At 45.3% G+C, this 23,802-nt stretch overlaps 2 protein-coding genes across 2 annotated transcripts in view; both read left to right on the top strand.

Annotated features, from left to right (window-relative positions):
* Positions 1-4,428, top strand: part of GALNT10 (polypeptide N-acetylgalactosaminyltransferase 10) — a 77,932-nt gene extending 73,504 nt beyond the window's left edge. The window contains exons 11-12 of the mRNA XM_054642966.2: positions 1,194-1,343; positions 2,129-4,428. Coding sequence (XP_054498941.1) covers positions 1,194-1,343; positions 2,129-2,296 — 318 coding nt within the window. The 3' untranslated portion in view covers positions 2,297-4,428. The remainder of the gene's footprint in view (positions 1-1,193; positions 1,344-2,128) is intronic.
* Positions 4,429-11,599: 7,171 nt separating this feature from the next.
* On the top strand, positions 11,600-23,122 carry SAP30L (SAP30 like). The gene is made up of 4 exons (XM_054642642.2): positions 11,600-12,057; positions 13,819-13,941; positions 15,550-15,648; positions 17,550-23,122. Exons 1-4 carry the CDS (start codon positions 11,872-11,874, stop codon positions 17,676-17,678), a joined length of 537 nt encoding a protein of 178 aa, XP_054498617.1. The 5' UTR covers positions 11,600-11,871; the 3' UTR covers positions 17,679-23,122.
* The last annotated feature ends 680 nt before the right edge of the window (positions 23,123-23,802 follow it).

Below are 23,802 nucleotides of genomic sequence, written 5' to 3'. Positions count from 1 at the left end.
TGTCTAAACTGTAGCAGCTGAGCTGAGAAAGAATCAAGAAAACAATGCCTCTATTACAGAGCCATGCATAACTCTTCAGGGAATGGCTTCAATAGTAGGAGACAGAGGGTTATTGCATATCAATTTGATGCGTGAAAAATAGAAACAAAACCAATTTACTCAGGCACAGTCCAAAACTAAGCCTCTGTTGTGTCAGGAGGATCTTGAAAATTAGTTTTGGCTTATGTTTAGGAAGAGAATGTGGCTTGAACTTCTGAGTAGCATTGAGCCTAAATGATTGTGGTAATTTCTGTCTCAAGAGGGATTTAAAAGACAGCCAAGAACAAAGTAGTTTCTTTGTACAAAAGTTTTTGGCCACACTGCTTCAAATAGCAGCTCCCTGATCGTTACTTGCCTTTCTGAGTGTCCTGTGAGAGATCTCTGGGGAGAACTGCTCCTCCAGCTGCCTCCACAGGAGCCTCCAGAGCAGCCTTTTCCTTAGGGACTGGAAGGGAGGCATGCTGGCTGGCAGCCCTGCAGAAGCACATGGGCCAGTGCTGCCCTTTCATCAGGACACTGCATTGCCAGGCATAGGTGTGCTCAGTTACTGGAGTTAAAGCTCTTCCTCTGCTCTCTGGAGTCCCTCCTTCATTTCACCTGGCAGTGCTGAGAGTTCATGGCAGGGTCAGTAGAAGGGAGCATCAGGAAGCAACGCCCAAGTGTTTGCCCTTCCTGCTCTCCTGTGGGTGGGGTGGGAAGCTGTGGCTCCTGCTCTCTTGTCCCAGGAGTGTGGGACAATTTCTCAAGGTGACTGCAGGCTGCCTGTGCAGCCTCTGGTGTTCACTGCCAGCGTTAACTCTGAGCTGCTGGAGCTGTCTGACTTTTTTTGCTGGCTGGGAAGGGCTGTAATTGGTCAGCTGCTCACCTAATCCTTGATGTATGTCTGCATTGCAGAGACATCCAGGGCTGCTCTAGTACCCAGGCTGACCAGCATGGCTGGCTGCAGCAGCACAGGCTCATTTCACATGCTGTGTGACAGCTGGTACAGAGTCCCCTGGTCAACAGTCCCTGTCCCCAGACACAGGAGGAGTTTTTCCTCTAGGAGATGCTGTCCTTCCCTTGAAGGCATCCCCACCCTGTGGGCACAGGGAACACCATTCTGCCAGTGGAAGTATTATGACCAGCCATTGTGAGGGTCCTGTTTGTCCTGACAGGTTTTCACCTTCAGCTGGAGAGAGGACATCCGTCCAGGGGATCCTCAGCACACCAAGAAGTTTTGTTTTGATGCCATTTCCCACAGCAGCCCTGTGACCCTCTATGACTGTCATGGAATGAAGGGGAACCAGCTCTGGAGATACAGAAAAGTGAGTCTGTGTGTGTAGGTGTATTCTCATCTAAGGTGTCAAATTGCCTGAGGCGCTTACGTTTCCTGAAAATGTCACCACAACGTTTTATTCCTTCTCTTGGTGTAGCTGTAATAAGAGAATCTGCAGACAGCCTGTTGTCATTGTACCATTGGTTAAAAGGAGGTGACTCCCCTGTTTCACTGGTTAGAAAGGTGAGGACCCCAGGGCTCCTGAGCAGGGGACAATCTCTGTGCAGTGTCCCCATAGCTGACAGTGAGGTAGTGCAATGCCCTTGAGTTTGCAAAGAGGTGTTCTGAGAGTTGGTTTGTTCTGAGCACTGCAATGTCCTGCCAAAAGCAGATAAGGATTTATTCATTCTCCTACTAAGCAATGCCATTGTAGGCCACAGGTAAGTAAATTCTTGTCTAAGTGCTCTGTCCTAGTCCTTGCAATCTGCTGGCATGGTGCCCCTGTGGGATGCAGCAGGATTCCAGGGAGAGCCCCTGGGAAGCTTTAGAGGGTCCCAGTGCAGGTGAGGGATTGGGCTGCATTCTCTTGGAGGGGGTGGGATTCAACAGCATTCCATTGAGAGCCCCTGGGAAGCTTTAGAGGGTCCCAGTGCAGGTGAGGGATTGGGCTGGAAGGGGTGGGAATGAACCCAGACACTTGTCAACCACTTAAGTGTGGAACAACTTCAGATACACCCAAGTGACATAATTGGTTTTTAAGACTTCTTTCTGTTGGTTTTAAAACAACTTTTCTTCTCCACTTAAGCAACCTGACATCAAATTTCTCTCCTCCAGGACAAGACTCTCTACCACCCAGTCAGCAGCAGCTGTATGGACTGCAGTGAGAGCGATCGAAAGATCTTTATGAATAGCTGCAATCCTTCATCTCCAACACAGCAGTGGATATTTGAACACACAAACTCAACCATCTTGGAAAAATTTAACAGAAATCTTGACCTTTAAAAGACTGAGAGAAAATATATATATATTTTACAATTATAGTTTTTACTGGGGAGGGTTACAAAAAAATTTTTTAATACTTTTTTTTAAACACTTAATGAAGGTAAAAGGGAGAATCTCAGGAGAAGGTTAATTAGCAGGCCAGTCTTTATTGTGAAGATGCTGCATCCTTCTCTTCTGGGGATGGTGGAATTTTAAAGGCTTTGCCAGAGCCACTTCTGTGCTGAGACTGAACAGAAACTCTGTTTTTAGAGGAGTCTGAATGTGTTTCAAATGGCGCTTTTTATTTTTTACCTTTTTTGTTTTGTTTTATTTCCCACTGGGGTCTGGTGTTAAATGATTTTGTTATCCAGGACCCTGCAGGACTTTTTGTAGCTGCTATACCACCCACTGAAGCATTCCCACATAGATGCTTTATCTTCCAAACTCCATATAAGTAAAATATTGAAGACAAGATTTAAGCCTCCAAGCAAAAAAAAAAAAAAAAGCCCATTATTGTAAAATGAAATGTGTATTTTTTTTTGCCCAGAACCAAATATATTTCAAACAGGTTGAGTATTATTACTTTCCAAATCATAGCTCTGATGAAGGAATGAGCTCTAGTGGAAGTGCAGCCAAGTGTTGGGAATATGGCTGTTGTTATTAGCCATGAGGAATCTGAGTTTCTGGTCCATTCACTTTGCAGTCAGTTTGTCACTCACTGTTGAATTTTCAAGGTGAAAGATTAGCAGAGGGTTTTTAAATAATAAGTTCTTACAGGTAAAGACTTTATGCTAAGAGCCTTTGGATATCAGGTTCCAAATTTGCCTCTTATAACCTTTTTAGCACAGACATCTCTAGGATTTCTGAGTTAAATCTACTGCATGAAGACAATTTCCATTCTTCCTTTAAAGCTTTGAAGGCTAAGTTAATTTACAGTTGGTGTGAGCAGATTAATTCAGGATAATAAAGTCAGGGCTGAGATTAGCCATTGGTCTTTATCCATTTGTTCATCAGTCTGTAGTTTCTTGAGTCCTGTGTGGTCAGTGGTGTTCTAGCCTTGTGGAAATGTGCTATTAATCTCTCATTTCCCAGCACCCACAGCTCTGTACAGTTTACTGTGACTGCAAATCTGTTTGCTTTAGCAGAGATGTGGGACTGATGGACCCATTTTCCTGGTACCCTCTCTTTTGTGCAGTGAGTGAGCAGTGCAAGGTGTTACCCCTTCTGGTTTGGCTGTGGGGTCTGCCAGACATGAACCAGGATTGTCTCATCCCAGGAGCTGCAATGTACTGACACTAAAGAATGAATGGAGGACCATTGGTTCAAGTCTATCTGAAGCAAGTATTTTTTAAAAATCTGCTTTAAAATGAAGTTGTTGCAAAAACACATTTACTAGTTCCCCTGACTTAGTCTTGTACTGAAGGGAGCAGTGGCATTTTCTGGTAAAAGCTGGGAATGATGATGCAGTGAACAGGATTCCTTTGGCAGGAATTGCCCAGCTCCTTGGTTTGTCTAGCTGCCCATGCAGGGGTGTTGCAAGAGTAGGTAGCAGGCACCCAGTTCTGGGGTGATGAGGAGGGGACCTCTGTGGGATGCTTGATGAGCATGGTTAGCACATTGCCCCTCCTCAGAGGCACAGGGAAGCTCTGCTCTGGGATGTCTCTCAAGTGAAGGCAAGGAGATGCTTCCCTGGTGTCCCAAAACAAGCAGGGTAGCTCCCTCTGCAGAGCTCCAGAAGCAAAAGCCCTTTTGTTGCCAATTGTAGGGTTGTGTCCCCTGTTTCAGATGTGTTGGAGGCCATGTAGGGCTGTGCCTGGCAGCTGGGAGCAAACAAGGACACAGCTGTCTGTCCCCAACTCTCCAGTCTGGTGTATTGTGTAGGACATGCTGAATCTGTCTGTCCCCAACTCTCCAGTCTGGTGTATTGTGTAGGACACCCTGAATCTGTCTGTTCCCAAACTCTCCAGTCTGGTGTATTGTGTAGGACATGCTGAATCTGTCTGTCCCCAAACTCTCCAGTCTGGTGTATTGTGTAGGACACCCTGAATCTGTCTGTCCCCAGACTCTCCAGTCTGGTGTATTGTGTAGGACATGCTGAATCTGTCTGTCCCCAACTCTCCAGTCTGGTGTATTGTGTAGGACATGCTGAATCTGTCTGGTGTATTGTGTAGGACACCCTGAATCTGTCTGTCCCCAACTCTCCAGTCTGGTGTATTGTGTAGGACATGCTGAATCTGTCTGTCCCCAAACTCTCCAGTCTGGTGTATTGTGTCGGACATGCTGAATCTGTCTGTCCCCAAACTCTCTAGTCTGCTGTATTGTGTAGGAGGCTCAGAATCATTTCCACCTCTCTCATCCCCACAGCTGAGGCCATGTCTGACCTTTCCTGCCAACTTAGCTGGTCCATGGAGGAACAGGAAACATGGGCACTGCATTGCAGCTGGGACCAGGCTTTGCAAATTTTGGTATCTAAGATTTTGGGAGTGAAGAAAGAAAAAGCAGCCCTAGACTTCCCTTGTGACAGTTCTGCAGCAGTATTGGATGGAAGTGAGACCAGCTTCAAGCAGAGTTGACATCTTATGTTCTCAGTTACTACAGTATGTCTGTCATTACATCCCTTTGCATTTCTGTGGGAGCCTGAGTCACCTTCCAGCACTTTGTGTCTGACTGCTGCTTTCCCTAAGTTATTAATGCTCTCATTAGCAGAGTAGTGCTGACTGTGGAGCCACTAGATGGCCTGACTAGATGTCTTTATGAATGTTTTAATGCCTGTGGAAGAAGAAGCTGTTTGTCCATGAACAGTGCTAGTTTTTTATAACTGGGACACAATCAGCATATTCTATAAATGGACTGTAGGTTGTTCTGCTTGCAGGTTGCAGCTTTGTGTCTCTCAGTTTTCTAATGAGAGGATTAGCTTCTGTTTCTAAACTGCATGGCTTGCTTTGTACTTGGGCTCACCTTGTGAAGGGAGCCCTTGCTTGGCTCACTGGATTCTTGCTTCAGAGAGAGCTGCAGCAATGAACAGATCTTTTACCACTTGGTAATCTTAATTTGGAGAGAAAGGTCAGCTCTTAGCAGCTTGCACCAACAGATTAAGCAATAGTTGAGGCAATTCCTATTTGACAACCACCACCAGTACACAGAAACCAGAGATTTAGTGTCAGTGCTTGCAGCAGGTCCATCTCAGTGTGGTTGATCTCTTTTCTGAAGGTTTGGGATCTGAATGTGGCGAGAGCCTCACAAATTCTGTATGCTTCTGACTAGCTCACTGGGCTTTGAGCTATTAATTATCAGTTACACTTTTCAGTACCCCAGAGGCTTTGTTGACTAATGCAAAGACTTAATATTAGCCAACCATCCACTGATTGAGAAATATAAGCTGTATTTTATCATCTGCATCTGTAACTGAGCCTTTGCAGGGCAATCTCGTTAATTATTCTAATTACTTTTGGTTATTTGTAAGCAAAATCACTAAAGCATGAGTACATAATCAAATCTTCACATCTGCATGCAAGTCAAGACTGGAGATTAAATACTGATGATTATCTAATGCCAAATACATGTTTTCATATTTTCCCCCCAAAGGTATTGAAATACCCCTCTCTTTGTGGCTGCATAAGTTTTGCTGCTTTTAAGTATCAGAATCCCTGACTACAGGGTGTGTGTTATGTTGCATAAAAATACTTTGATTTGCTCTTGAAGCTGTTGTTGATCTATACTGGTGCTAATCTCTAAGGCCTACAGACAGTAAATAGGTTTGGGGCTCTCATATGTGCAAGGTGTCTTTTCTCATACCTAGGAAATTAATTATCTTTTTCAAACCACAATAGAAGAAAGTGTGAGCCTTCCTGAAAGGGGAATACAGCATCATTAAAATAAAGATGTGCCTTTTTAAATGTAAATGTACAGCAAATGCTTAAACTTGAACCATTTCCTAGTGCCTTGCTGGACAAGAGAGGAGAGGGGAAGGGGTTGGGGGATAAGGATGTAAGAGAAAGCTTGACTCCTGCAGGGTTTGTGTGGGGGATTTTTTTTTTAAATGTCTGATTTTCAGTGCAAAATTTGTGTGAACAACAGTAATTCAGAAGCTCCTGGGCTCCCTCTGTTAAATCGATGTGGTTAATGACTCTGGGGAGGTTTGTCACTCCTAATAGGAAGACTTGGAAAGGTTGGCAGCTTCCTCTGGGTGTGCTCTAGCAGCTGAAGCTGTACTGGAAGATGTCTTGGTGAGCTGCTGGATGTTTCACCTCATGGTGATGGCTCGTGATTTCACGGGCATGCAGGATCCTGCATTTTATTTTCTAAGTATGCAAATCACAAAAAGTCCCAAAAGCATATAAAATCTGTAGCAGAAGTGTCTTTCAGAAGAAATTGATGCCTTCCATCACTGGGAAACTTTTTCCAGAGTGTATTAAAATCTCTAATACAGAAGTAGCAAGAAAGCAATTTCTCAGCCTAACTTTCCTCATGGCTGGTTTTACAGCAGTCTGTGCACAGGGCTTTGCTTTCCTTCACTACTGGAGTGTTCCAGTCAGCAAACTTTCCTTCTCCCTGAGAGTCAAACAGGCAAGCAGCAGCATTGCAGGAGCACAGTGCTCTGGGGCTGTGGCAGCAGCTCTGCTGGCTCACATCACCCAGGGGAGACATCTCCTAACAGTCACACTGGGCAAGCATGGAACTGCCAGGTGAAAAGGGAGAAGATTTTATTCTCAATTGTCTTTCAGGATACAGACAGGGACTTGGAATTGATTGGAGAGAACAGCCAGCCTCTGGCAGTCAGCCTGTCACACTTGCAGTCAGAAGAGCCCTGGTAAAGCCAAGTGTGAAGCAGCCCAAGTGATGCAGGTGTACCCTCATCCCACAGCCACTTCCAGCTGCTGGGGCTCCTGGGTGCTGGGTGGGTTCACAGGTTACACAGCAAAGGGGAGCTGGCTGGTGAGTCAGGAGCACTGGGCCCTGCTCCCAGCTGCCATGGCCTGTTACTTACCTTGAGCAAGGAAAGTCTGTGTGCTGCAATTCCCAGCTTGTGTAGGATTCACCTTTAAGTGCTTTATTTTCTGACCTAATGAGTGTTGAGTCCAGATTTTAAAACAAGCTGCAAATCCTCACCTGGTTCAAGTGGAGAGAGATGTGGTGGGTGGAGAATGGGAAATGAGATCTGAAATTGCCATCAGCATTCAACACAGACTCATCAATTCATTTCATATTCCTCATTAACCAGTCAGATTGATTTATTCACATTATAAATTTGAAGTGTAACCAAAATAAGCTCACCTCTTGCTCTGATTTCTACTTTGTAGTGCCCTGCTTTAGCTTGGAGAATCTGTATGGAACTAGGCAATGATAGATCATGGAAACCCTAATAAAAAACCTGTGTCTGTTTTTGACTCTGCCTCTGCTAGCTGAGTACACTCCTCAATTGACTGCATTTGAGCTTTCTTGATGCTTCTGTATGACCCAAAAGGCTTCAATGATTCCAGCAGTTGTGAGTGATTTGGGAGTTTATATAAAGCCATTGGATCAATGTGGTTTTAAATATACTAGTTCAGCTCATGGAGAAAAGTCTTAATCCCTGGTAGTGAGCAAACAAATGTGAACTTCAGCCACAAAACAAGATAAAAACTGATCAAGCTAACAGCCTGAAACCTTAGCCCTTACGATAACAGCAACAAATAGCTTTAGCCTCTAGGGTGGAGAAGGGAATTGGTTTCAAAATGCATTCTCTAGGATCTCGGTGATTAGGTCTAAGTTTGTCTGTACCTTGTACTGCATGCATTTTCTCTGTAAAACTGGATGGTGCCTCTTGAATCAGTGTGTATTTATTTTGTGCGTATTAGGACCAACAGCCTAATATCTGGGGGTGGTAAAGGACTTGTAGCACTTTAATGTAGTAGCTTTCATAAATTGGGAATCATTGATAGAATGCCTAGTGTTTTTAAAGTTGAATGGACTTCCTTTTATAATATATTTAAAATAAATTTTTAATGTGTTTTCTGAAAACTGTGTATGCAGACGTGACTGTCCCTGCCTGTTTTGCTCCAGTGATTGATTTCTCTTCTACTTGTGAGAATAAACTCAGCTGCCCTGGTGTGGTGTTTCCCCAGCACAGGTTTCCTGTCACTCCATGCCCAGTGGTGCAATCCTGAAGGAACCATGGATGTAATGGATGACTTGTGCCCAGGTAGGACCCTCCTGGGGTGGACTGGCCTTGGCAGGGCACAGGGGGGAGCACAGAGGAACAGAGATGATAACCCAGCTGTGACTCTTCTTTCTGTGCCTCTTGGCCTTGGGAGTGACTGCTGGGAGATCCATCCCCACCCCTTGGTTTGCAGGGGAGGGCTTTGCAAGGCTCATGGCCTTGTTTGTGTTCTGATCTCCACAAGAGAAGTGTATCAGCATTGCTCATGTTCCCACTGGGACCTTCAGTGCTTCCTGCTGTCACCACTTCATTTCTTCAGTGGCCTTCTCAATGTTCCTTTTTACTCAGCTCCACTGGGGGAAAAATGGATGGGAGACAAACAATGAAATGTGTGAAAATGTGTGTGTGGGTAAAGGAGCCTTTCTGGGGGGACCAGCAAGGCACGATCCCCAGGGGAGACTGTGCTGTGATTCTTGGCCACGGGAACATTGCCCAGGGTAAGGATGTGCCAAAAGCTGTGACAGTTTAAGCATTTTAGCAGGTTCAATATGTGCAACCCTAGAAAAGTGCTGAGGAGAGTGGGAGTCTGGGGGAAGGTGCCAGAGCAGTGTTTTCATTGGCCTCCTCAAGGTACTGTGGAAGGAAATGGTCTGATTTCTGATGATGAAAAGTTTAAAAAACCCTTCCTCCCAGGACATCTCAAGCAGCACAGACCACTGGGAGAGAAGTATTTCTGTCCTGAGCCCCCTGAATGGCTCCATTAAAATATTAAGTTCCAGATGACAGCTACACTGACTTTTCTTTAGAGGGTAGTGCTGCTCCAGGTGAGATTTACAGGCCTGCACAGGCTTCTCAAATTTGATTAGAGGCTGACTGGGATGGCCAGGCTATTACTGCTTCAGAGGTACTAAAGCTGCCTGGGTACTGATGGGTTTATGAAACATTGTTTCTCACTTCATTGCAGCTCCCACAAAGAATTATTGGATCAGGTTAGTGATAGATACCTAATAAAGAATGTCTCGATGAGGCAGTTTATTTTGCAGAAAGCTTGTTCCAGACTAGCAGACTGTGAAATCTGGAGGTTCCCACGAGGATAAATATGCTGAAATAAACTGCAATTATAAAAACACCTCCATGCTTTTTTTTTTTATTTGAAAGACTGGAAAAAGTGTCATCGTGTTAGCCTGAGCAGGAGGTAATTAGCATCGAATTAGCAAACAGGCAATGACAAAAGCTGGGTTTTTCCTCTAGTGAGCATTGCAAAAGGACTTAAAACCTTTTTATCTGCAGGGATGAGAGGTTGCAGCCCAAGATGAAATGCAATCTGATGGTCAGTACCAGCCTGTTCTGATACTTATGGTGCCTGTTTCTTCCCAAAATATAGTCAGGGAGCACCTGCACAATCTCTTCCTCAAGGGGACAGGAAGAAGTTCTGCTTGTTCCCCTTTATCTCCTTGCTTGCAGTTATTATCATCTGTCCCTATAATCCTTCTGCGAGATTTCCTCAGCCAGCCATTTGATTTTTATTGGTAATGTTAAGATAAAGCCAGAAAGCTTGTTATCAGCAGCTCTGAGATCTCTGTCAGCCTCTTGGTGTTTTCCCTTTCCCCCAAACAAGGGAATATCTGTATGGCTTTGCCAGGAGGCTGCTACTTCAGGCAGGCAGATTCCAATCAGTTTGGTCTGGGGCTTTTACAAGCCGTAGTGTTTTACTGTTTTAGATCTCTTTGCTAACTGCTTGTTTGCTCTGTGGGTAAAGCCATTTGTTTCCAGCAGCTTCCCGTGAGAACGGCCGGCTCCGAGGGAGCGTGTCCCCAGGAGGGTGCACTGTGGTTCTCTGTGGTCACATGCACAAACAGAAATTACTAATTGCCCGAGGGCACCCGCAGTAAAAGCCACGACAAGAGGCGGGACTCTTGAGGAGTATGAAGTCTCTGCCCTCCAGATCTATTCTGAGGCTTGTTCGGTATTCTAAGGAATGCTTGGAAAATACAGATTTTTGGCTTTTCTCAGTTGTCTGGTGCAGAGCATGCAGAACTGCTTGCCAGCGTTGCTGTGTGGAGCAGGCTGAGCTGATGACCAAGGGCTTTAAAGAGTCTCTTTCTTGCGAAGGTGTTTGGTGTGATTCAGCACAGTTCACCCAGTGCTCACTCACATTGTTCCATGGGCAGGATTTCAGGCTTTGAAGTCATTTTAGTCGATAGAACCTTTCTTCTGTCTGAGCAGAAAGTCCTTTCTTCAGGAAGATGAAATCCTTTTCCTTTTAGAGCTGCTCAGGAGCTCTGACAACAGCATTTGCTGTCTGGTATTACAGAAGTCACAGCATTTCCAGAAGTTACAGCTTCTCTTCACAAATCAGCAGGAATTTCATTCTTTCCCTGCCACCCCCAACTTTGCCTCCTCCTTTTTTGTCCCCTTTGTTATTTTTGGGGAGATTTGGGGGTTGGGGTGCGGTTTTTTTTTTGTTGTTTTTTAGGGTTCTTTTTGGTTTTGTGGGTTTTTTTTTTTCCTGAAGATGAAAAATGCGAAGTTTAAAGTCACATTGCTTTGAGAAACACTTCTCCAGGTCCCATCTTTTCACTATCCCTGCCTTGTGACCAGGAAAAAAAAAAGAATAGGAAAAAAATAAATAAATACTGTATTTCTTATAACGTAAAAAATTATAGTTCAGCCAGGAACTCCAGCCTAGGCGATGACCCAAGAACAGGCATTTGTGGCTATGCCGACCCGAGTTTTGTACGAGGGCCGGGTGGGAGCCGCAGCTCCAGGCCTGTTACAGGTCAGGGTCTGTCACAGGAGCGGTGCCGGTGCCGCCGCGGGCGGCTGCAGGACCCCGCGGTCCCGCTGCTGCATGCGGGCGTCCCGTGCGCGTCTCGGCAGCAGGGGAAGCTCCAGGCCGGCGGGGCCGGAATGCCTCTCGCCTCCTCCGGGCGGAACCAGCCCGGCACCGGCCGAGCAGTGCGGGGAGCGGCCGGCTCCCCTCAGCGCCGGGCGGCCGGGCCGGCCGGCCGAGCCGCCGCTCCCTCCGCGCGCCCCTCACGGCGACCTTCCGGCTGCGGGGGCCGGGCGGTGGCGGCGGACGGACAGCTCCTGCAGCCAATCGGCGGTCTGAGCGGCGCGGGGCGCCCCGCCCCTCCAGCCGTTCAGACCAATCAGAGCCGCGCTTGCGGACCGGGGGCGGGACTTCCGCGGCCGGGGAGGCGGTTTTGTGTGTGCGAGCGCTGCGCGGTCCCGGCTCCCCGCGGGCGGCGGCGCTTGGGGGGCCCGGCCCGGCCCGACCCCGCGGGCAGCGCTGAACGGCGGCGGTGGAGGGGGGGTCCCCTCCCCTGCCGTAGTGGGGGGCCCCCGCGGAGGCGGCGGGGTCCCCCCGAGGGCGAAGTAGTGACGGCGGCTCGTCCCCCGGTTGGTCCCCCGGTTGTCGGCTCCCCGCGCGGGGTGAGGGGCGGGCAGGTGGGCGATGAATGGGTTCAGCACCGAGGAGGACAGCCGGGATGGGCCGCCCGCCGCCCCCTTTTACGGCCAGAGCTGCTGCCTCATCGACGACGGGGACCGCTGCGTGCGCCCCGCCGGCAACGCGTCCTTCAGCAAGAGGATCCAGAAGAGCATCTCGCAGAAGAAGCTGAAGCTGGACATCGACAAAAGTGTGAGTGCGGCCTCGGCCGGGGCTGCCGGGCGCTGCCGAGCCCTCCGGAGGGGCGGCTGGGCCGGCCCCAGCCGCCACCGCACTGCGGTGCCTCCGGGGAGATGCGGATCCGCCCGGCGAGTTGAGCTCCCGGGCGGCCGGGGGGGTTCGCGCTGGGGCTGCGGGGCTGTGCGGGGCACACCCGGTGCCTCCGGACCGCGTCTGCCCGTCCGCAGCGCTACAGCGCTCGGGAAAGGGAAGGACGTGCCTGGGTGGACCCGGCTGTTCCCCGGGTGCAGAGCCGGCTTTTCCCTGTGGCTCTGCCGGCTTGCTGAAGCTCAACGTAGCTAAAGCACTAAACGCAGTGTTTGGGAGGCGGCTGGTGTGCGAGGAAGCAAAGGAGAGAGCTGTCAGTGTTCGGAGGCAGGAGTGCTGTTCCCATTGCGGGCTCGGGTTGGAGAGGCTGCTGCTGTCAGGTGCAAACAGCGCTGTGCTTGCTGCTTCAGTCAGGCGGCACTGACGTTACTTCTTTAATTGGTAAGAATTGGTGTTGTGGTGAAGCAGGTTAAAGACCGAGCTGGCGGTGAGGTGCGCTGCTTCTTCAGCAGGGTTTATTCGCACGCAGAACAGCCCGGTTTGCTGCCTAATGACATTGACAGCTGTCAGCTCGAGATACAGACGGGATATTTGCCCAGCAGAGAAATAGGCAGAGCAGAGCAGATCACAGGAGGAATTTCTCAGAAGTGACTTCGTTAACGGAGTTCAGCTCTGTATGCTTTTTTTTCGCCTGATCTGTAAAGATCAAAACCGCTGAAAACAAAGCAAAAGCAAAAAAAAAAAAAAGGTGAAGTTTTGAGTCAGTCTGTTTGGCAGCTCCCCCAGTTGATTGGGTCCCTTCTGCACAGCCGAAATGCATCGTGTCACGGGAAAAGTGACTCAGTTTGAAACATATTCTTAAAAAATAGAGCATTTCTCCCAGTTGTAGTTCTCAGCAGATTTGTCTAGTGGCGTAGTAATTTCTTGCATTTTAGAAATGAGTCTTTGTTGACAGATGCCAGGCTTTAGAAACAAAAAGGGGAAATGAGACTAATGCAGTCAGAACAAAGGGAAAGTGTAAAGCAGGCTGCATGGAGTGAATTTGGATGTAGAGTGCCTGTGTTATCTGAAGATATTTTGCCTATATTATAGGTACCAAATAATTTGGATCATTTGAAGTCCTTTGTTTTGCTAACTCTAGTGACATTATATTTGTTAAAAGGGAGATTCCATTGCTGAACAAGCAATCAGAAGGAGGGTATTCTGCATTTGATCTGTTTTAATTGAGGTGATCAGCCCAAGTTTTATTTGTCAAGGTTTTGAAACACTTGCCTTTATAATCTTCTGTACTATTCAAGCCAGAAAATTCACAAGAATGCAATAGAATACATTTTTGGTAGCTACCTGCTAGTAAGTCCTGAAATAAATGCCCTTCCTCCAGACAAGCACCCATTTTTTTTTCTGACATATGATGCAGCCATAAAAAAGAAATTTATTATCTCCAGAGGTTCAATTCAGCTGGAGCTTGAGTTCTTTGTTTTCTTTGCCTTTAGTCTTTGTAAGGTGAGTTATCTCTGAATAAAGAGTGTGATATCAGGGCTGGGATTTAAGATTAGAAATTCCTTGATGTCAGTCGGTCACGCCAGTCTTGAGGGATGCACCTGACACTGCTGTTGGAGTGGCTGCTGTTGGATGCTGTTTCACAGTATCTTTTTTGATTGCTTTTTCACCACTTCTGGTTCTCAGGTGAGACATCTGTACATTTGTGATTTCCACAAGAACTTCATTCAGAGTGTTCGGAACAAGAGGAAGAGGAAGACGAGCGATGATGGAGGTGACTCTCCTGAGCACGACACGGATGTCCCGGAGGTTCGTGGGCTGCTTTACCCCTTCTTAGCATCTTGAAGTTTCACTTGGATGTTCTCATCTTTCAGAAAATGTTTATATTTTAAATTGCAAGGCCATTGAAGCTGCCGTGGAGTTAATTTCACTTTCAAGGAAGAATTTTTTCTAGCGTGTAGTGTCCTAATTTTCTTCATTCCCCTATGAGTTCTTTGCCCATGTAAAGTTTTCTATAAAAAGAGCTGTGATAAGGTAACTTCATGTACATACAGTTAAAATTGTATTTTAATCTATTTTTCTTAAGGCTAAAAATAAGCTATTTTTGGTGGTGTCTGATGCCCTAACATAATTCCTTGTTACTGCGTATGCATCATTTTGCAAACACACTACAGAATTCAATAGGTCACTCTCTTTGATTGGGTATTTGATACCCAGAGATATTGAGCTGCTCCAGATATTTGCATAATGGTATTTTTTAGCACTATTTAAATCTACCTTTAAATAGTTTGTGACACATTTTTATTTTCAGGAGATAGGCCTGGGGGAAGTTTTCTGTGATAGAGAACTCTAGAATAATCCTTTCTCTGTGCCACTGCGTGCTGCACTTCCTTCAGTGATGTGTCTGGTACTGTTGACATGGCAAAAGTTGTGCAGAGGTGATGTTCAGAGAAGCAGAGCCCTCTGCTGGAAATGCCAACCCTTTTGGCAAAAAGCTGTTTATTTCTGAAAGAAAAAAAAAAAAAAGCCACCAAGAGTCATTTTGCCAGCAAAGCTGTGTCTTGGTGCAAAGCTGGTGCACACACCTCTTGTGTGGAGGTGTTGAAAGAGTAGCAAGTTTTTGGTATGGAGTTGTTTTTAAGATAACCTGACCTTTTTTTATCACTGTTCATGTTTCCATTCTACAAGCTTCTCCATCAAAACTTTCCTGTTCAAGCTTGCAGTAGTTGCCAGGGTGATTGCTGAAGACCCAGTTGGCATCTAAAAATGTTGGTGCTGTAGAGCACACAGAGTATTTGGTGACTGAAGCCTGATGGATGCACGTCACCCAGCTGAACTGGGAACTCTGCACCATGTCAGTTTTAATGTCATTTCCCTCTCAGTTTTCAGCAGAGATTCCTTTTGTCTTTGAAACTTGGCATTTCCCACATGATCTTCATCTTCCTTGCTGTAACCTCGCCACCACCCCCTTTGCTTCTAAACTCTGCACTTCCTATTTAAGTATTTGAATTTCATTTCATCTCTGTACTCTGTTTTATGTCACAAGCCGTTTGTTCAGTGCCTGCTAAATTGTTATTTCATGTGTGAGCTTTTTAAACCTTGTGGGAACAAAAGGTTCCCCTTTGCTTGGAGGTTGCAGAGGTGTAATTGAGAGCAGAAATTGGCCAGCAATTCTGTTGACAGCATGTGAACCAGAACAAAAATTTCTATTTCCCTGGGGCTATTTTGGTCCTTTAGCATTAACAAATACAAAATATACTTAGGTTTGTCAGTAAGACAAACCAGTGTGGTTCTGAATGCAAGCAAGGAGAAGTCCTGTTGAGGAAGAAGTAGTTATTTTTAGATATTTGTAGATAAAATAACTACTCACAGAAGCTAAAGGTAGTGCTCATGCCTTCTTCTCTTTATCACTTGCAGGTTGACTTGTTCCAGCTCCAAGTGAACACCCTGCGACGTTACAAGAGACATTATAAGTTGCAGACTAGGCCTGGACTCAACAAGGCTCAGCTTGCAGAAGTAAGTGAAGACAGCAGTGGTGTTATCTCTTTTACAAGGAAACTTTTTATCTCTTCTGTTCAAGGGCAGATTTTGTGGGCATTCACACCTGTGGAACTCACTGGTATGGACCAGGTGCCCACTGGAAGGTTTCAGGGAGTGATGCCAGCAGAAAGCTGCCTGCTTGCTTTCACCTGGGACAGGCTTGGAAGGCACAGACAGTGGCTGTTCAAAGCCTGTTTCAGTAACATGCTTGTTGTCTCTGCTTCCTTTCCCACCTTTTTCATAGTCCCAGTTGGTGCCCTTTAGGGAACAGAAACAGGATCCAGTTTTTGGGTGTTATCTGGGGATGGCTGCTCAGCTGAAACTCAGATTTAACCCACTCATCGTCTCCCAAAGTGCTCCTGTTAGTTTTTCTTTCCTCACAGGCACTTGAACTTGTTGGAATTGCTTATTATTAAAGGCAGCATCACTGTCCATGGATCCAGAGTCTTCATTTCCCTCCCTTGTCCTGACAAATCTGTGTTATGAAAGGCTTTTTTCTTAAGGGCCTCTGCTGCTTTCTCACCATATGGGCTATTTGTTCAGAAAGAACTCTCTGTATCTCTCTGGTATTTGGGCAAGTTGTGCTTGCTGTGCTTCTGCTCTGCTCTCTTTCCTGACTTGATCTGAAGCCATGCTGTGGGAAAATCTTCTCTAAACTTGAAAAAACTGCAGTAGTTACTGATTAGTACTAAGGTTGATTTTCTAAGTTGTGGCTTTCACAACTGTCTGCCTAAAACTGTCTGGTTTGCTTTTACTTTTGATTTAAAGAACAAAAACCTGACAGACCAAAGAAGTCAGCAAGACATTGTCTTTCTTTCAAAGTCATCCAGGGAGTGAATATATAGAATATAGAGAATGTGCAGTGTAGGGCATGTAGGAGTAAGTTGAACAAAGTAGGGTGGCGTTGTTCCTCATTAGCAGTCCTGATTTGTCATATTTTAACTAACCAATTCTTGTCTGTCAGCTGCCTCCTGCCATGAAGGACTGCCTGCTTAAGGAATTTACCATGAATGTACCCAAGAGGAAAGAAAAGATCAATTACTGTGCAGGCAGAAAATAAAGGGAACCTAACTTAAAGCTGTCACACAGTTCCCAGATTTCCTGTGAAGCCTGAGCAGCTTTGACTCTCTGCTGGATCCTCATCCAGCTCCCATGCTTGAATCACTGCTGCCTGAGGCTCTTTCACTCCTCATGCTGTCCCACTGTAAGGGAAACTCAAGCTTCCATAAATCTCCTAGGAGTGACTTATTGCTCAACCTGTATCAGAATCCTGTTCTAGAGCTGTGTTGGGTACCAAAAAAAGTTTCTTCTATGTGAGGAGCAGATCTTGTCCAGCTCCAACATGTTTTCTACTACTGTTAGAGAGGGGTAGCCCTAACCAAACCCTAACCCTCCCATTGCAAATTCCCTGATGTTCCTTTCAGTGAAAACCTAAGAGTGCAGAGGAAATCTTTTTGGCTAAAACTTTGCTCCACCTGGTTCACACAGCAAGGTGCTGCAGCGTTTCTGACACTCTCCTTCAGAACACAGAGGTGCAGGGAAAACTCCCTCGCCAAATAATCTCAGCACAAAATGTTGCTGAGGAGAAGCTGTGCTGCTTTGGCAGGAGGACATTCTGGCTTCCAAATTCCTCTTGTAGGTTGGCTGCAAATCCTGCTGACATAGCAAGGCTATGCTGTGTTCATACACACATTCCAGCTGTAAAGAGAGAGGGAGGTAAATGAGGACTGACAGTTGGAATTGGTGCATGTTTCACTCAAAGGATAATGCGCTCAGTGGCCATAAAATCGTTTTTGGAAAGTGAAGAGAAACCCTGTTCTGAGTATTTCTAGTTTTTAATTCCAGCATTTCTGTCTCTTTACCTGTTGTCCTTCTAGACTGTCAGTCGTCATTTCAGGAATATTCCAGTGAATGAGAAGGAGACACTTGCATATTTCATCTACATGGTGAAGAACAACAAGAGCAGGCTGGACCAGAAATCAGAAGGCAGCAAACAACTCGATTGAAGATGAAGAAGGCTTGGAATAAGAGAGACCTTGAAGGAACATGTGGTATTGTGCATTTTAGGTTTATAAAAACTGTTAAAATATATTGTAAATTTTTTTAAATGCAGTGTCGGGATGACAGAAAAAAATATAGACATTCTTATGAGGAGTATTTGAAAACATGTGTCCAGCATGTTTCCGAAGACTTCTTCCCCTCATTTCAAAGTCATATTGGAATAAAGAAATGAGGATAATGGGGAAACCAAATAAATCTGTAGAACTGTGGAGTTTGTCAACTTGGTGTTTTAAACCATTTCTGGAAATCTACATCTCAGTGCAATTCAAATGCCAGATGGAATTTTTTTCACTGAATTCAGGCTGCATCACAAACCACCATGCAGTTTGTCTTGGTACAGGACTGGAAGAGCAGCAGAGATAAAATTCATGATCAAGGTGCATGGGTCAGAAGTTTGTCTGAAGCTTGCTGCTCACCTACACATGCTCTGTCTTGCCTTGAGTCAGTGCTTCAAGTCCCAAACTTCTACAAATGCTCCAGCTCACCAGATCTACTCCAGTGAACGCTACTTGACCATTCTGAAATTGATGGGGGTTTTTTTGCCATTTTTTTTTCCTTCTGACCCCATCCGACACAGATGCCAACCAACTCTCTGCAGTCTCTTTTCTAATTTCTTTTAAGAACTCACTAATTAAATTTTCTGTAAGCATTTAAAAATTTCTGCATTTCTCTGAATGTGGTATTAAGGCAAACACAACCTATTTGCTATGTCTGATCATGTTGGTAGAAGTGCTTATTTAATTGAATTATGCATATTTCAGTGATGATAGGTAAAACAATGGCTTGAGACATCAGTCTCTTAATTTCTGTGTCAGATCAGTATTGGTCACAAGTGATGTGCATTTTATACTGAAGCTTTAGCAGGTGGCACAAAACTGCTGTGTGCATTCAGGGGCTCTGTTTAGTATAAAGCAGATTTATGGGTGAGGCACCATAACCAGGGCAGTGATCTGACTGGAGCATTTCATGATTCATTTCATTTCCCTTTGCAATGGGCAAGAAGCATCAAAGCATTTGCCTTTCATGAACATTACATGTGCTTTCATGAGAGCTGTGTGAGTGAGGGTGGTACACTGGTGCTCCCTGGCAGGGCACTGTAGGAGGAGATCACCCTGATTTTATTTAAAGCCGAGGTGCCCTTACAGATAATACAATGATTATTTTGGCAAAAGGAGCTTTTAAAAGTGTTGGTCATGACTGACTGTTCTCCAGTAACCTCAAATTCTCTTCAGGGGATCTCATGATTTAAATTACTGCTCTGTTTCTTTGCTGTCCTGACCAGTGTCTCCATTCTGGTACAAGATGCCAAGACTCCACATAGAGAGGATATTCTTAACAAGCCTTAAGCAACGAAATGAACAGTAGAAAACTTCAGCTAGCATTTTGTAAATGGCAGGTTTTATTATTTCAAAACTGGATGAAGCTTTGTTTAAGAGCTGAACACACTGGTCATGGTCCCAGCTTAGTACTGCATTGTGTTTTGTAAGGCATGAAGGGTTCACTTAGTGAAGCTCTTGTTAAAGCTCTCCCAGGGTCTCTTTAAAATTGAAGTCGCAGTTTAAAGCAAGTTGTTCACATCACTCTGAATTGTTTGCTAATACTCCAAAAACATGTTCAACAAACTTCAACATGTCTTAAGTCCTGTGTCATAGGCAGAAATACTCTGTTATGGTACATGTCCCATTTGTGACATCTGGGGAGTGTGATTATTTCAGCATTTCCTTGTTCAATTCTGTATGGATTTTTAGAACATCATACAAGAGAGAGGTTCAAGGAATGAGGAGAGAATGTCTTGTGTCAGTATTTCATGAATGTTTAAAAATTTCCTATTTGTGCTGATCCTTTCCTTATTGAAAGGGTGGAGTAGTTCCCACATCAGTCAACACGATCTGGCTTGTCTCATTCAGGACAGATGGTTAGAAGGGTACATTCTCTGACTGCATGTTAACCTTCAAAGTGCTCATGTAATCAGAGGATGCTACCAAGGGAAAAGGAGTTTCTGAGTTGAGAGGGTTATGCCTCATAGTGATTCTTCCCTCCACTGGTCACTGGTGAGGCCACACCTCGAGTGCTGTGTTCAATTCTGGTCTCCTCAATTCAGGAAGGACATTGAGGTGCTGGAGCAGGTCCAGAGAAGGGAAACAAAGCTGGTGAAGGATCTGTAGCCCAGGTCCTGTGAGGAATAGCTGAGGGAGAGGAGGTTCAGGGGGCACCTTCTCATTCCCTACAACTCCCTGACAGGAGGGTGCAGCCAGGTGGGGGTTGGCCTCTTCTCCCAGGCAGCCAGGGACAGGACAAGGGGAAATTGCCTCAAGCTGCACCAGGATAGCTGAGGTTGGACATTTGGAGGAATTTCTTCACAGAAAGGGTGATTAAATATGGGAATGGGCTTCCCAGGGAGGTGGTGGAGTCACTGTCCCTGGAGGTGTTTAAGGAAAGACTGGCACTTGGTGCCATGGTCTAATGGACACGGTGGTGTTTGGTCATAGGTTGGACTCGATGATCTCAGAGGTCTTTTCCAACCTAATTGATTCTGTGATTCTGTGATTCTAGACCAAAACTGTAAAAATGTAGTTTGTTTGGGATTTACTTTTCTTTTTGTGGTTGTATTTTATTTTGTTTTATTTTTAAGAGTAAATAAATCTGTTGGGGTGTTTTAGTAGCCAGCAGCAAAATGATTCTTTTCAAGGAAATATGGTGGCAGGTTCCATCTGTTCAGGTGTATTCACTGGAATGCTTTTGTGCCGAGGTGGTATCCCGGAAACTTTTCTTTTCTTTTTTTCCTGAAATAGTCAATTGATGTTAAACGTGATCCTTGTTGGTTTCACTTCTAAAGCAATTCTACTTTTTTGAAAAAAAAAAAAAAATTCTTAGTGAAGTGTGATGATGAAGAGATGTTTACCAGCCATTAGCAGTTGTTTATAAGGTGGAAAGCTTGGAGGCAAGACACCAAAGAAACAGAAGAATCTTTGGCTGTCAGACCCCATGGCCTTATAAACCCCTTGCAAATGCCTTATTACCTTGTTCTCAACTTAGCTAGAGCAAAACACCTTGAGCAACAGAAAGCTGATGGTCTTGTTGGAAGGGTCAGCCACTTGCTGGCTCCCATGCTATGAACTGAAACCACATGTCAATTCAGTAGCAATATCCATGTTCAGGGTGCCTGTGATTCTTGAAAAGCATTTAGTGTCTAATAACCAGAAAACGCAACAATGCAATTGTCGTGTACGATACCGTGCTGTGTGTTCGACTCCTTATGCTGCATGCCAAGTAAAAACAAAAAAAAAAGACTTTCCAACTTTTTATTTTAAATGTCAGATTAAATGTGTTTGAACCTCACACTTGTGAAGCCATGAGGTGGGACATTTTCTCAGCACTTTTAGATGGGACTTGTTGGAAAGGTGTAAGACCCAAATCGCTTTGGCTGGTATGATATTTTTTTTTTTGCATTTTGCTTTTCACAGATGGGCCTTAAATTCTGTCTAGCTTTGAAACCATGGAGCACAAGCCTTGGGGGCATGGAAGATGACCAGATGTCATTTTCTATTTATAATAGTGGAAGCTTATTTCCTACAAGCCTGCATAGGTGACATTCACCCTGGGGCAGAGGAATTGTCTCTGAAGGTCTCCAGCCATTATATAGCCTAATGCAATTCCATAGCCTAGCTCAATTCTCATTGCAGAGTTCCATTAACTTAATTAGAGTTCTGAATAGATCCAAAGCCATTAGTATGCAATCCAAATAATGCAGAAACATCTCTTCTGGGGTTAATTTCATCCTGTATGCTGACCCTCTGCTCACTTCCAGGGAAGAAGAAGAAATCATTGCTGGTAGTTATTGGCTTGAGCTCAACTCAGGGGAGTTGGAAGCATGCAAAGACTCGAGTCAGTAGCAGCCTGATGGCTGAAAAGTGCAAACACATCCAAGGAGGCTCTGTTAGAATGCAGTTTCCAAATTGTCATAATCTGAAAGATTACTGTATATCAACCTGAAGTAAACAATTGCAGTAAAAAGTAATGTTTCTTTTGCCAGGCACTTTAGATGCTCAGCCTGAGAAAAGCAGAGCTTTGTATACCACTTCTCTCCAGTATTCTGGTGTCCCAGTTTTCCTTAGAAATGTGGCTGTAAACCACTAGATACCCCAGGGTGCAAAAATTGACCAGAACATGTCAAGCCTAGCATTTCAAGGGAGTCAAAAGTGCAAGCTGGGTTCAGAGAGGCTTTGAACACAAGAACTGAAATAATCTACAGTAAATGGGAGTTTTCATGTGGGTCATGATGGCACAGGGAGGATAGAGCAGGACATGGCCCACAGGGAGACTGAACAAAACACACTTCCACAGCAGCAGCAGCAGCGTGGAGGGAGATTTGTTCTGTGTCAGCTCTTGTGATGGATGTTTTATGAGAGGGGGAGGAGGGTGAGCTGTGCACTTTACATCTTTTGGTTGAGCCAAATGTAAATACCAATGGGAGATCTTCAGCAGGAACTGCAGTTGGAGGGGAGAGGAGGGGTCTGCTGAGGGACTCTTTGTTTAAGTTTGCAGATCCCTGGACTGCCTGGAGCACTAGAGTCACTTTGTCTCTACAGTTTAGAAACGTGGGTAATACAAGGTGGCCTCCCTTCCAAAAGGAGTCCTTGTGCTGCCCAGAGAAAGGACAGAAGAGTCCCAAAGGTGAAGGAATGTCATTGATGCCTCACTCCTCGTGTCACTGATGCCCTTTAATCATGTCTAGCTTATCAAGTTAGGGAGTTCTCATTTTCCACTTTCAGAGTGTAAATGAACTGGTAGGATGTAAGATACTCCTTGCACTTTTCACAGCTATCCCTGGTCTCCTGTTTTTGACTTGCTTGTGAACACAGCTGGTTGGGATGAACTAAATGCTTGAACAAAGTGTGGGGAGAGGGGGAGGCTCCTGCTTTAAACCTGAATTTCCCTTGCAAGCTGCTCTGCAGGCCATCCTGTGCATCAGCAGGCTCCAGGAGCCTCTGGCTCACCTGAGCCTTACCAGGGCTGGCTTTACTCCTGTCCTACCCACACCTCTGCTCCACAGCTGCTGCAGGGGAGCTGGGGAGCAGGTAACTTGCAGAATGGTTTGGAGTCTTTTGGCAGGCTTACTGGGAGAGAAAACTGTGTTCCCTCTTCTGTTTCTGGCCTCCATGTGTTGTGCTGATCTTATGCCAAATGTTTTGGACACCTTGTATTTTTAACTATGTAATATAGCTGTGTATTGTTAAAGCAACTTAGTAACTTATAGCAAAAACTGTAGAACTCATTTCTCTGAGGTGTAGGAAATGTCCTGCTTCCACTGTGTATGAGACTTTAACTCTGTACTGTCTGACAAAGATAAAATTCTGAATTTCACTTTAATAAATGATCTATCTAGCAACCAGGCCCACATTCCCTTGTTTGCCTTTCTGCCCTCAGCACTGATGGTTCCAGAGCCAGGGGAGTTCTGCTTTGTGTGGATGTTTTGTGCCAGGCTTCTCAGATTCACTGCCTTTTCCCACCCACCTCTCAGGGCTGAAAACACTGCAGACATGGAGCAGAGAGTGGCACTGCTCAGTGGGAATGCCAAGCCTGCAGTACAAATCTCAGGTGATGGGATATTTTCTGACAAACCCAGGTAGGTTGCACAGGCGCAGTTCATGGAGTCTTTTGAATGCAACAAAAATACAACAAAATACAATTTGCAAGAAATACAAATTCAAAAATACAACTTGCAAGAAATATAGAGGCTGTTGAAGAGCCACGTGCCCCTGCATTTTGGGGTGTGTTTCTGTGATAGGAATTCCTCCCCTCCTGTATCATGAGGAGTCTCTCAAGTGCAGCTTCTCATTTGATTCATGTTTCCTATTGAATCTTCTTTATGTCTAGTTCAGCCCTGTGCTTCTGCTCCTTTCTCAGGCACATCCTTGGCTTTGTTTCATGCATGATTTACAGTTCCTGTTGTGCAGAGTCAAAGCTGCATGCCCAGCTGACAAGGTGGGCACTGCTCCAGAGCAGTAATGACATGGACCATCCCAGCATTCAAGATCCTTTGCCATGGAATGCTTTGTTTCATTTCTT

This window comes from Agelaius phoeniceus, chromosome 15, assembly GCF_051311805.1.
Source record: "Agelaius phoeniceus isolate bAgePho1 chromosome 15, bAgePho1.hap1, whole genome shotgun sequence".
Lineage (NCBI taxonomy): Eukaryota > Metazoa > Chordata > Aves > Passeriformes > Icteridae > Agelaius > Agelaius phoeniceus.
The sequence above is the reverse complement of the archived record's forward strand: the minus strand, read 5'-3'. Positions and strand labels throughout refer to the sequence as shown.